The sequence below is a fragment of the Belonocnema kinseyi genome, chromosome 1 (assembly GCF_010883055.1).
Source record: "Belonocnema kinseyi isolate 2016_QV_RU_SX_M_011 chromosome 1, B_treatae_v1, whole genome shotgun sequence".
NCBI classification, from domain to species: Eukaryota; Metazoa; Arthropoda; class Insecta; order Hymenoptera; family Cynipidae; genus Belonocnema; species Belonocnema kinseyi.
The window spans coordinates 71026925-71040293 of record NC_046657.1 but is presented as its reverse complement, the minus strand read 5'-3'; the positions used below and the strand labels follow the sequence as shown (position 1 = coordinate 71040293).

Sequence of the window (13369 nt, the reverse complement as noted above, 5' to 3'; positions counted from 1 at the left end):
TAATTTATGGATGGCCCCTAAAAATAAAAATGAAACAAAGTAGCAGTAGAAGCGGACCTTCATACCATAACACTTAATAAGCAACATTCTGCAGATTCTAGAAAAAAACTTTATTTCCTCTTCAAACTTATTATAAAATGATTTAAATCAACCCATTAACATAAACTACAACAGCTGCAAATAATTTATTGTTCTTTTAGTTTTAGGTTATGTCAATCGGACCGACTGACATAACCTCCAACTCCCTCAACTGTTGCTTTATTTTTAGGTTATGTCGATACTGGGTGGCGGCAAAACATTATCTTCAAAATTCTATAACTATTTCCCCTGATTTTCAATCCAAAATTATAATCTCAAAACATTTTCAAAAATAAATTACCCTGAAAAATATAAAATACTTTGAAATATTTAAAAATCCTTTAGCATTGTTTAATTAAAAAACCTAAAATGTTTAAAATTCCTTGGAATGCCCTCAAATGATAAAAATAGATTTAAAGTTTCTTGGAATTTTTTTTAATTAAAATTTTTACAAAAAGCTCTTGAAATACCTTGAAAATGGTTGAAATATATCTAAAATACCTTGGAATCTTTTAAAATACCCTAAAGCATTTCAAATACTTTGAAATCTTTTGATATTCCTTAAAACTACTTGAAGATCTTGAAAATTGTAATATTTTCAAATTAATGAAATCTATTAAAAATTCCTTGGGATTTTTCTAAATACTCTAAAATCTTTATAATCCTTTGAAATGACTTCAAACTATTGCAATCTACTTAAAATTGCTTAGAATTTTTAATAATACCCTCAAAGCTTTAAAATACTTTGAAATTTCTTTAAAAATGTTAATGCTCTTAAAAAGTTGAAATTAAAAAAATACCCTAAAAATTTTTGTAATTCTTTAGAATAAGTTTATTTAATTGAAATCATTTGGAACACCTTCAAAATTATTAAGATTCCTTGGAATCTTTTAAACGTACCTCAAATATTTCAATACCTTTGAAATATTTTAAAATTTCTTGACACTTCTTAAAAATTATGAAAACTAGATTTTGTAAAGTAAAAACTCAAAATCTTTAAAATCCTTTGGAATACCTTAAAATTATTGAAATTTATTAAAAAATTTTTTGGATTTTTAAATATACCCTGAAACATTTAAAATCCCTTAAATTGAAATTTTTTTAAATACCCTCAAATCCTTAAGATCTTTTCGAATATCTTAAAAATCATTGGAATATATTACAAATTTGTTGGAATTTTATAAAATACCCTAAAAGATTACAATAGCTTAAAGTCTTTAAAATAATTTGGAATACCTTTAAACTATTTGAATCAATGAAAAACTCATTGAAATCTTTTAATGCATCCTAAAATATTTCAAATCCTTTGAAATACCTTCAAATTACTTTAAACTATCAACAATTCCTTGAAATCTGTTAAAATGCCCAGAGATTTTAAATCCTTTGCAATATTTTGAAATTCCTTGAAATCTTTTGAAATTGCAGAAAACTTTTTAATGATCTTAAAAGTTGGAATATTTTAAAATACCGTAAAGTCTTTAAAATCCCTTGAAATACCATCAAACTATTTAAATCTATTAAAAATTCCTTAGAATATTTTAAGATACCCTAAAAGATTTCAAATCCTTTGCAATCTTCTGAAATTCCTTTAAGCTTTTTAAAGATCTTAAAAATTAAATTTTTTTAATACGCGTAAATCTTTAAAATCCTTTGGAATCTTTAAAAAATGATTAACATCTATTTTAAAATCCTTGTAATTTAAAAAATATTCTAAAATTTTTCGGAAAACTTCAAAATTCATTTTTTTTTGAAAATTCGTTAGAATCTTTTAAAATACTCTAAGATTTTAAATCCTTTGAAATCTTTTGAAATTCCTTAAAACGTTTTAAAGACTCTGAAATTTTTAATGCTTTATGTACCCTAAAATCTTTGAAAATAAAAAAAGACGTTTTAAAATGCCTTAAAATATTTAAAAATACCCTAAACGATTTAAAATTCTTTGAATTCTTCTAAATTGTTTAAATACCCTTAAATCGTTCATTCTTTTAGAATATTTTGAAAATCATTGAAATACTCTTAAAATTCCTTGAAATATTTATAAATACCCTTAATGATTTCAAATTCTTTGAAATCTTTGGAAATTTCTGAAAACTCTTTAAATTTGTTTAAGATCTTGAAAATTTGAATTTTCTAAATACCCTAAAATCTTGAAGGTCTTTTGGAATACCTTAAAAATGCTTTAAATCCATTAAAAGTTCCTTGAAATATTTTCAAAAAACACTTAAAGATTTCAAATTCTTTAAAATCTTTTGAAATTTCTGAAAATGCTTTTAAGATATTGAAAATTTTAATTTTTTAAATACCCTAAAAACTTAAAGATCTGTTGGAATATCTTCTTCTACTAAAAATCTCTTCAAGTTTGGATAAGATGTTGAAAATTTTGAATTTTTGTAAATACCCTCAAATCTTTCAGATCTTTTAGGATGCCTTAAAAATTACTAAAATCTATTAAAAATTCCTTGAAATACTTTAAAACATACTGGATGATTTCAAAATATTTCAAATCCTTTAAAATATTTCTAAATACTCTAATATATTTAAAATCCTTCAGAATACCTTTAAATTATTGAAATATATTAAAAATTCATTGGAATCTCTAAAAATATTCTAAAAGATTTCAAATCTTTTGAATTCTTTTGAAATTCCTTAAAACGTTTTAAAGATCTTGAAAGTTTTTAATTTTTTAAATCCACTAAAATCCTTTGAAATACCTTAAAACTATTAAATTCTATTAGAAATTCCTTGGAATATTTTAATAAATCCTAAAGGTTTTAAAATCCTTTGAAATCTTTCGAAATTTCTTAAAACTATTCAAAGATCCTGAAAATTATTTTTTTTTTAATACCCAAAATCCAAACTAAAGTCCTTAAAATCCTTCAGAATAAGTTCAAACTATTAATATCCGTTAAATTTATTAAAAATTCTTTGAAATCTTTTAAAATACCCTAAAATCTTACAAATATTTTTTTAAATCTGCTAAAAGTGACCTTGTGGCAGTCCTGACTTTTTCCCGATTTCCATATTTTCTCTAAATTGCGGCCACCCTGTTATTTCCACTCAAAACTCATCGCTTAAATCCTACCTTCGACGTAACCTTCAATTCCTTCAACTGTGGTTGCATAAGTTTCAGGTTATGTGAATAAATTGATTTTGCAAATTTTTCCCTTTGGGAATTTCAGTTTTTAATATTCGTGATTTTTCATGTCTTGGAGCAAGTTCTGTCTATATTTAAACAAAAATAAAAGCGCATTCTTGAAATTTAGTTTTTTGAGAATCACTTCCACCTGGAAACTTGTTCGCTTGCTAACCTTGTCCCACTTGTAGTATTTAACGATTCTACGTAGATATAAAACCCCGTCCCACATAATATAGTAAAATTGGCCATCCGGAAGATGAGAAGAGAGGCCGTGGCCTGGAAGATCAATACTGAGGACCGAAGTCCCTTTTGGCAGTAATTGAATCAGCGGATCAAAAGATCCTGAATTATCCTGCCAACCATGAATCATCACTATCGGCTGCACCTTCTCTGGTCCCCATCGTTTACCTAAATTTTTTTTTATTAATTATCAAATTTTTTGATCGGACAGGCCTCAAAGTAGACGTGTCCAAATATTTGAAGCTAGTTTTTTTTTTCAAATTTCTTGACATTCTCAAGAGCTTTAGCAGATTTCGGGGAATTTTAAATGATTTTCAGGGATAGGAAATATTTTAGGGAATGTTAAAGGATTAAAGAGAAATTTACAGGATCTGGAACATTTTACGGCATTTAAAAATAATCCAAGGAATTTTTGAAAGCTTTATACAATTTGATAGGATTTTAAACACTTTTAAGGAACTTGAAATTTCTGAGGGAATTTTAAAAGATAACAAAGACATTTTTAATTGATTTCAGTAATTTAATGAAATTTCAAAGGATTGGGAACATTTTAGTACATTTTGAAAGATTTCAGGAAAATTTTTTAAATTGCAAGGGATTTCAAAAGAGTTTCAAGATTTTGAAATATTTTAGGGAATTTAAAAAGATTCCAAAAATTTGAAAAGAAAGGAAAGAAATTAAAAGGATCTGGAAAATTTTTAGGGAATTTTAAAATATTTTAAGGCATTTTAAAGAGCTTTAAAAAATTTGAAGGGATTTCGAACAATTTTTAAGGGATTTGAAATATTTTCGGAAATTTAAAAAAATCACAAAGAAATTTGTAATTGATTTAAGTAATTTAATGGGAATTCAAAGGATTTTTAATAATTTAAAGGTATTTGAAAAGATTCCAAGGAATTTTCGAGAGATTTATAAAATTGTAAGCGATTTTTAAAGATTTTAAGGTATTGTAAAAGAAAGGAAAGAAATTTAAAGGATCTGGAAAATTTGTAGGGAATTTAAAAATATTTCAAGGCATTTTAAAGAGCTTTAAAAAATTTGAAGGGATTTCGAACAATTTTTAAGGGACTTGAAATATTTTTGGAAATTTAAAAAGATTACAAAGAAATTTGTAATTGATTTAAGTAATTTAATGGGAATTCAAAGGATTTTTAATACTTTAAAGGTATTTGAAAAGATTCCAAGAAATTTTAAAAAGATTTATAAAACTGTAAGACACTTTAAAAGATTAGAAAGAAATTGAAAGGATCTGGAACAATTTACGATGTTTTAAAATATTCTAAAGCATTTTCAAGCACTCCATACAATTCAAAGGGATTTTAAACACTTTTAAGGGTTTTGAAGTATCTTAGGGAATATTTTAAAGATTGCAAAGAAATTCGTTATTTATTTCAGTAATTTAATAAGATTTTAAAGAATTTGGATCATTTGAAAATATTTTGAAAGATTTCAAAGAATTTTCAAGGGATTAAAAGAACTGCAAGGGATTTCAAATAATTTTCAGGGTTTTAAAATATTTTAGGGAATTTAAAAAAAATACAAAGAAAATTTTAATTGATTTCATTAATTTAATGTAATTTAAAAATATTTGAAACATTTTAGGCTATTTTGAAAGATTTCAAGGAATCTTCAAGGGATTTAAAAAATTGCAAGGGTTTTCAAACAATTTTAAGAGATATGAAATATTTAAGGATTTTGTAAAAGATTAAAAAGAAATTTTAAATTGATTTCATTAACTTAATGTTATTTTTCAATATTGGGAATATTTTAGATATTTTGAAAGATTTGCGGAAGTTTTTAAGGGATTTAAAAAATTTACAAGGGATTTCAAAAAAGTTTAAGGATTTTGAAATATTTTAGGGAATTTTTAAAGATTCCAAGGAATTTTCGAGAGATTGATAAAATTGTAAGGCATTTTAAAAGATTAGAAAGAAATTTAAGGGATCTGGAACATTTTTCGAGGATTTAAAAATATTCCAACGCATTTTAAAGAGCTTTATAAAATTCTAAGGGATTTTGAGCAATTTTTAAGGATTTTGAATTATTTTAGGGATTTTTAAAAAGATTACAAAGAAATTTTGAATTGATTTTAGTAATTTAATGGGATTTCAAAAGATTTTAAATCATTTAAATGTATTTTGAAATATTCCAAGGAATTTTCGAGAAAATGATAAAATTGTAAGAGATTTTAAAAGATTAGAAAGAAATTTAAAGGATCTGAAACAATTTACGGTATTTTAAAGCATTGCAAGGAATTTCGAGCGTTTTAAAAAATTCTATAGGATTTTAAAAGATTTCAAGGAATTTTGAAGAGATTAATAAAATTGCAAGGGATTTCAAAAGATTTGAATGGTTTTCAAATATTTCAAGAATTTTAAAAAGATTATAAAGAAATTGCTAATTGATTTCAGTAATTTAATGGGATTTTAAGGGATTATAAATTATTTTAAAGGTATTTTAAAATATTCCAAGGAATTTTCAAGAGATTTATAACATTTAAGGCATTTTAAAAGATTAGAAAGAAGTTTAAAGAATCTGGAAAATTCTTAGGGAATTTAAAAATATTCCAAGGAATTTTAAAGAGCTTTATACAATTTGAAGAGATTTCGAACAATTTTTAAGGGATTTGAAATATTTTAGGGTAATTAACAAGATTACAAAGAGATTTTTAATTGATTTTAGTAATTTATTGGAATTTCAAAATATTTGGAACATTTTAGGATACTTTGAAAGTTTTTATGAAATTTTCAAGGGATTTAACAAATTCACAAGGGATTTCAAAAGATTTTAAGGGTTTTCAAATATTTTAAGAATTTTAAAAAGATTACAAAGGAATTTGGAATATTTTGATGCATTTAAAAAAAATTCCAAGGATTTCTGAGTGATATTTATAAAATGGCAAGGGATTTTAAAAGATTAGAAAGAAATTTAAAGGATCTGGATCATTTTACGACATTTAAAAATATTACAAGGAATTTCGAGATTTATAAAATTCTAAGGGGTTTTAAAAGATTTCAAGGAATTTTGAAGAGCTTAACAAAATTGCAAAGGATTTCAAACAATTTTAAGAGATATGCAATATTTTAAAGAATTTAAAAAAATTAAAAAGAAATTTGCAATTGATTTCAGTAATTTAATGGGGTTTCAAAGGATTTAAAATCATTTAAATATATGTTAAAAGATTCCAAGGAAGTTTCGAGAGATTTATAAAATTGTAAGGGATTTTGAAAGATTAGAAAGAAATTTAAAGGATCTGGAATATTTTATGGTATTTTAAGAGATTCCAAGGGATTTCGGTAGATTAAAAAAATTCCTAATAGCACTTAAAAGATTTAAAAGGTTTCAAAGGTTATGAAATACTTTAAGGTATTTTAAAATGAACCCAGGCATTTTCAAGAGATTACCAAAATTCTGGGGGGATTTATGAATTTTAATTATATCAAGGGATTTTTTCTAAATTGAAAGTAATTTTCAAGAGCTTTAAAAAAATTCAAAGGATTTGTAATATTCTAGGGTATTTAAAAATATTTCAACGCATTTTTGAAAGATTAAAAAAATGTTAAGGGTTTCTAAATGCTTGTAATGACATTACGGGATTTTAAAAAATTCCAAGTAATTTTCGATAGCTTAAAAAAATAATGAAGGATTTGAAAAATTTTAGGATATTTTAAAAGATTACGAAGAAATTTGTTATTGATGTCAGTAATTTATTGGGTTTTAAAAAGGATTCTGATTATTTCAGGGTATTTTAAGAGATTAAAAGGGATTTTCGAGAGATTAAAAGAAATTCTCAAGGATTTTTATGTTATTAAGAGATAATAGTAATTTTCAAGAGATTAAGCAAATTTGAAGGGATTCTTAAGGATTTTAATGATATTAAGGTATTTTAATTATATTACTTGATTTTTTTAAATTTCAAGTATTTTAAAGGATTTAAAGGCGTATCAGGAGATTAAAAAAATTTGAAGAGATTATCAGGGATCTTAATGATATTTAGGTATTTAAAAATTTGTAAGTACTTTTTAAGAGATTACAAAAATGTTCAGGGTTTTTAAGGATTTAATTATTAATTATACATTTTAACATATTCTAAGGCATTTAAGAGATATAATATTTTTAAGGGATCCTTAAGGACCTCAATAATATTAAGGGATTTAAAAAAATTCCAAGTAATTTTTAAGAGGTTTAAAAAGATTATAAAGAAATTTTTCATTGAGTTCAGTAATTTAATCGGATTTTAAAGGATTAGGCATATTTTAGGGCATTTGAAAATATTCCAAGACATTTTCGAGATTTGAAAAAATTTATGGTATTCTCCAGGATTTTAATGATATTAAGGGATTTTTAAAAATTCCAAGTAATTTTCAACAGCTTTAAAAAGTTTTGAAGCTTTGGACATAATTTAAAATATTTTAAAAGCATCCAAATACTTTTCAAGAGATTTACACATTTTTAAAGGAATTTTTAAGAGCTTTAAAAAGATTTTAACGTATTTGAAATATTTTAGGGTATTTTAAAAGATTACAAACCATTTTAAAGAAATTTAAGAAATTTCAAGGCCTTCTTAAGGATTTTAATATTATTAAGGGTTTTTTAAACATTCGAAGTAATTTTTAAGAGATTAAATATTTTTAAGGGATTCTCAAGGATTTCAATGATATTAAGGGATTTAAACAAAATTCCAAGTAATTTTCAACAGCTTAAAAAGTTTTAAGGGCTATTACATACTTTACGATATTTTAAAATCATCCGAGGCATTTTAAATAAATCACAAATTTCTTAAGGAATTTGTAAAAATTCCAAGTAATTTTCAAGAACTTTAAAATAATTTTAAGGGATTCTCAAGGATTTCAATGATATCAAGGGATTTTAAAAAATCCAAGTAGTTTTAAAAAGCTTTAAAAGGTTTCAAATATTTTCAAATATTTCAGGGTTTGAAAATTATTTGTAATTTTCACATTTTTTTAAATATCCGTCAAATCCTTTTGAATCCCTTAAAAAAATGTGTATATCTTTAAAATGCTCTTAATATCATTAAAATTCTTGAGAATTCCTTTACAAAATTTTAATCTCCTGAGAACGCGTATGAATATTTCAAAATAATCTAAAATATTAAAATTTTCTGACACACACACACACACACACACACACACACACACACACATATATTGAGTTACATTTTCAGTAACAAAAATAATTTTTCAACTAAAAAAAAGAAAATGTCAAACAAAGAAATGGATTTTTAACGTAAAATAAAACAGTTAAATTTTAATTAAAAATTAGTTTTCAAACGAAATCAACTTTCTACGAAACAGTTACATTTTGCTACCAAAAAGATGAATTTTCAATCAAAAAGATTAAATTTCTATTAAAAAAGAATAGTTTTCAACCAAAAGTAGAATAGTTCAATTTTCAGTTGCGAAAATAAATTTTCAGTCAAAGAAATACATTTTTAACCAAAAATAGAACAGGTAAATTTGCAGTAAAAAATAAATTTTCAACCAAGAAGATTAAATTTCGAACCAAGAAGAATAAATTACCCTCAAATAATGGAAGATTTAAATTTTCAATTGAAAATTTTTTTTCTACTTGAAAAATGAATTTTCAGCAAAATAGATCAATTTTGCAGTTGAAGAAATGAAATCTTGAAAATGCGTATGAATATTTTATAATATGTAAATTTTTGAACACTTTTTAAATCTCTTGAAAATTATTTGGAATTTTTAACAAACCCTCAATATAATTAAAATCCTTGGTAATCCCTTAAAAATGGGCAAACGTCTTAAAAATGCTTTGGTATATTTTAAAATACCCTAAAATATTTAAAAATCCTTTGGAAAATTCTAAAGCTCTTGAAAATGACTTGAAATTTTTAAAAATGACTCAGTATAATCGAAAATCCTGAGAATCCCTTAACATTTTTAAAATCTCTTGAAAATGCTTTAAAATGTTATAAAATACCCACACATATTTCAAATCCTTTAAAATTTCATTAAATTACTGAATTCAATAAAAAAATTCTTTCTAATCTTTTAAAGTGTCCTGCAATATTTCAAAACTTTTTAAATATCTTGAAAATTACTTTGAATTTTCAGAACTTTCTCAATAATATTAAAATTCTTAACTAACTTTCAAACATCTTGGAAATGCCTTAAAATATTCCCTATGGTTTAAAACCTGTTAAAGCCTATGAGGCCTGTGATCAATTATTACATTTTTACATTCAATTATAAGAATATTTTCTTCATTTTCTCTCGAAATCTTCAAATTTTGAGCGAGCCGAGTTAAAAGTTGGTAGTCGTCTTATCTAATCTTTATTTTTATGGCATTCAAACTTATATTTTATCTTCATAAGTAAATTTACCGGCGGGATCATTATGAATATGAAATGACCTTCTTTCTAGTTTCGTCGTGGATTTTGTTTAGAAAATAAAGTTAAAAGATGGGAATGATAAGTTAATAACGGGTGGAAATTTTTTTAAGAACTCACCGCTTATGTGACCCCAAGGCACTGGAATTTCAATTTCCTCTGCTTCTGTAAGAAATAAAGTTCCAATTATAATTCAGAATAACAAATAATATGATTTAAATAAATACTATTCAAATTGAATTTCAATAATACCGATTAAATTAAAAACTTTCAAAATTAGAGAATCTCGAAATGGAAAACTTATTTTAAAATTCTACATTTGCCTCTTAGAAACCAGCAAGATTCAAACATTTTTATTTTAGCTTCTTCAAACTGATAAATTTAAGCGGCAACTTTCAGAATCTCTCTACAGTTTCAAGTAGATTTTTTTTTGTAATTTTCAACGACTTTTAAAAAAACGTAAAAAATCTACTAGAAGCAACAATTGGTATTCTACTGTGCAAGATTGAAATTTAAAACTATTCTATTGATAAATCTCTAAACTAAAACCATCGCTTTTATTTTGTCTAATTTTGAAATTTCAATCTGTTTGATTTTTATGGTTGATAGTTGACTAGAGAAGATACATTTTAAACGAAAAATGGAAGAATTAAATTTTAAGTTAAAACAATTTAATTTCAATCAAGAAAGAAAGAAATTTTCAACAAAATAGTTAGATAGAATAGTCTTCGATAGAAAATGAATTCTCAACGAAATTTTTTAATAGTTGATATATCCACCAAAAATAATTTAATTTTCAATTAAAAAAAAATTGAATTAAACCAAGAAATATGAATTTTCAACCAAATAGTTGACTTCAAACAATAAAAAAAATGAATAAAAAATGGAGGAATTAAATTTTCAGTTAAAATGATTAATTTTAAAACCAAGAAAAAGGAATTTTTGACAAAATAGTTAAAATTTCAACAAAAGTGAATAATCTTCGATAAAAAAATTGAATTCTCAACAAAAAATGTAATAGTTGATATTTCCAACAAAAATATTTTAATTTTTAATGAAAAATAGTTAATTTAGATCAAAATAAAAGGATTTTTCAACAAAATAAATAGTTTTTTTTTAAAGAAAGATATGTTATCAAGAAAGAAAGAAATAATTACATTTTTAGAAACAAGAATAATTTTGCAACTAAAAAAAAAGAAAAAAAAACGTCAATCAAAGAAATGGATTTTTAACGAATCATAAAACAGTTAAATTTTATTAAAAAATTAATTTCCAAACAAAATCAATTTTCTACAAAATAAATTTGCTACCAAACAGATGAATTTTCAATCAAGAAGATAAACTTTCTATTAAAAAAGAATAATTTTCAACCAAAAGTAGAATAGTTCAATTGTCAGTTAAGAAAATAAATTTTCAGTCGAAGAAATACATTTTTAACCAAAATAAGAACAGATAAATTTGCAGTAAAAAAATTAATTTTCAACCAAGAAGATTAACTTTCTAACGAGAAAAATAAATTTCCCCCCAAAAAATGGAATAGTTAAATTATCAATTGAAATTTTTTTTTCAACTTGAAAAATGAATTTTCAACAAAACAGATAAATTTGCAGTTGAAGAAATGAAATTTTAGCTCAATTAATAATGAAAGTTTATTTGAAAAATTAATAATTAAGAAAACCGTTGAATTTTCGACCCAAAAGATTAATTTTCTACCTGAAAAGGTCAATTTTCAACCAAACAAATGAATTTCCAACAAAGAAGATTCAATTACTACGAAAAAAATATCAATTTTCCGTAAAAAATGGAATAATTAAATGAGTATGTTGAAAAAAAGAATTTTGAATTCAAATGATGAACTCTAAAAAAAATTAATATTTAACAAAATAGTTTAATTTTTAACCCAAATGACGAATTAAAAAAAATTCCAGCAATACACATAAATTTTCCAAGAAACATTTTCAGACAGAAAAATAATTTTTCAATAAAAAAAGTAGATAATCAAATCAAGAAACTTTTTTTCAGCCAAAAATAGAATAGTTAAATTTTCAGGAAAAAATTAATTTTTAACCAAATAAAATCATTTCCCAACAGAATGGTTCAATTATCAACAAAAAAATAGATTGTTAATCAAATAATTGTATTTTTAACCCAAAATATTACTTTTCAACTATTAAAGACAAATTTTCAATCAAATACATGGGTTTTCATCTAAAAAGATATATTTTCAACCAAAGAAAGACCAGTTAAATTTTCAGTTCGAATTTTTAAGATTTAGCTAGTTGAAAAAATTCATTTTCAACTAAAAAAATTTTTTTTAATAATTAGTATAATTTTCAGTTAAAGAAATGAATTTTTAAGTAAAATTATCAACCTCCAACGTAAAAATTGAATGCATAACAAAACAGTTGAATTTTCAACCTAACTAGAAGCATGGGTACCATATACGACGAAAGACCGGGTGGTGTACTCGAATTTTGAAAGCCCGACTAAACTCGGGAGGTGGTTTTCTGCAATTTTTCTCTCATCTGACCAAATTTTTAGGCAAATGGGAGTACTTCGAGCAAACTCGTATGTAGCTGCATTGTAACTAAACCTTAGTAAAAAAACTGACCCTTTTCGTTGAAAAATAGTCAAACTCTACACTTTTTATGAAACTTTTTTCAACAATTAATAATTAATAATTCTGGTAAATTTAACAAATAACAAAGAAAAGAGTTATCACAAAGACAATCTTGGTTAACTTTGTAAACAAATTTGAATAATACCCCAACTCTCAAGATATTTATGAAAATTGTTTGATTGATTAATAATTATTATAAATGTACAAAGTAACGTCGAAAATGATCATCGAAAGACTTTTTTAGTTAATTCCGTAAACAAATTAGGCCTCTTCCTTGAAAAATAGCCAAGCTATAAATATGTTGATAAAAATTTTTTAAATAATTAATAGTTGTAGATTTTCAAAGCATCAGAGAAAAAAAAATCATCGAAAAGATATTTTCAGATAATTTTGGTAAAAAGTGAAGCCTACTCGTAGAAAGGAAAGCAAACTCTTAATTTTTCAATTGAAATTCTTTCAATAATTAATAGTTCTTGTAAATTTACAAAGCAACATAGAAAAGAGTAATCGAATGGACATTCCTAGTTGATTTTGAAAACAAATTAACTCGTAGGATAAACGTCAAACTCTTAAATTTATAAATAAAATTGTTTAAATAACTAATAGTTCTCGTAAATTTGCAAAGCAATACAGAAAAGAGTCACGGGATAGAAATTCTTAGTCGACTCCGTAAACAAATTGATTTGTAGAAAAAAGGGCAAACTCTTAATTTTTAAATTAAAATTGTGTAAATAATTAATAGCTCTTGTAAATTTACAAAGAAACATAGAAAAAAGTCATCGGATAGACATTATTAGTTTAGTTCGAAAACAAATTGATTCGCAGGATAAAGGCCAAAGTTTAAATTTTTTAAGTAAAATTGTTTGAATAAATAATAGTGTTTGTAAATTTGCAAAGCAAAAACCAAGAATAAAAAAAAGCAAAA

At 23.9% G+C, this 13369-nt stretch overlaps 1 protein-coding gene across 3 annotated transcripts in view; it reads right to left on the bottom strand.

The window, feature by feature from the left end:
• LOC117170793 (probable serine hydrolase) overlaps window positions 1-13369 on the bottom strand; it is a 39046-nt gene that overhangs the window by 14448 nt on the left and 11229 nt on the right. Inside the window, exons 2-3 of one of the 3 annotated variants that reach the window (XM_033357847.1) lie at window positions 9945-9989; window positions 3419-3622 (exon numbers count right to left, since the gene is read on the bottom strand). In XM_033357847.1, the coding sequence (XP_033213738.1) occupies window positions 3419-3622; window positions 9945-9989 (249 nt within the window). Of the gene's footprint in view, window positions 1-3386; window positions 3623-9944; window positions 9990-13369 lie in introns of all 3 variants that reach the window. The other 2 variants (XM_033357834.1, XM_033357840.1) reach the window with 2 other exon arrangements.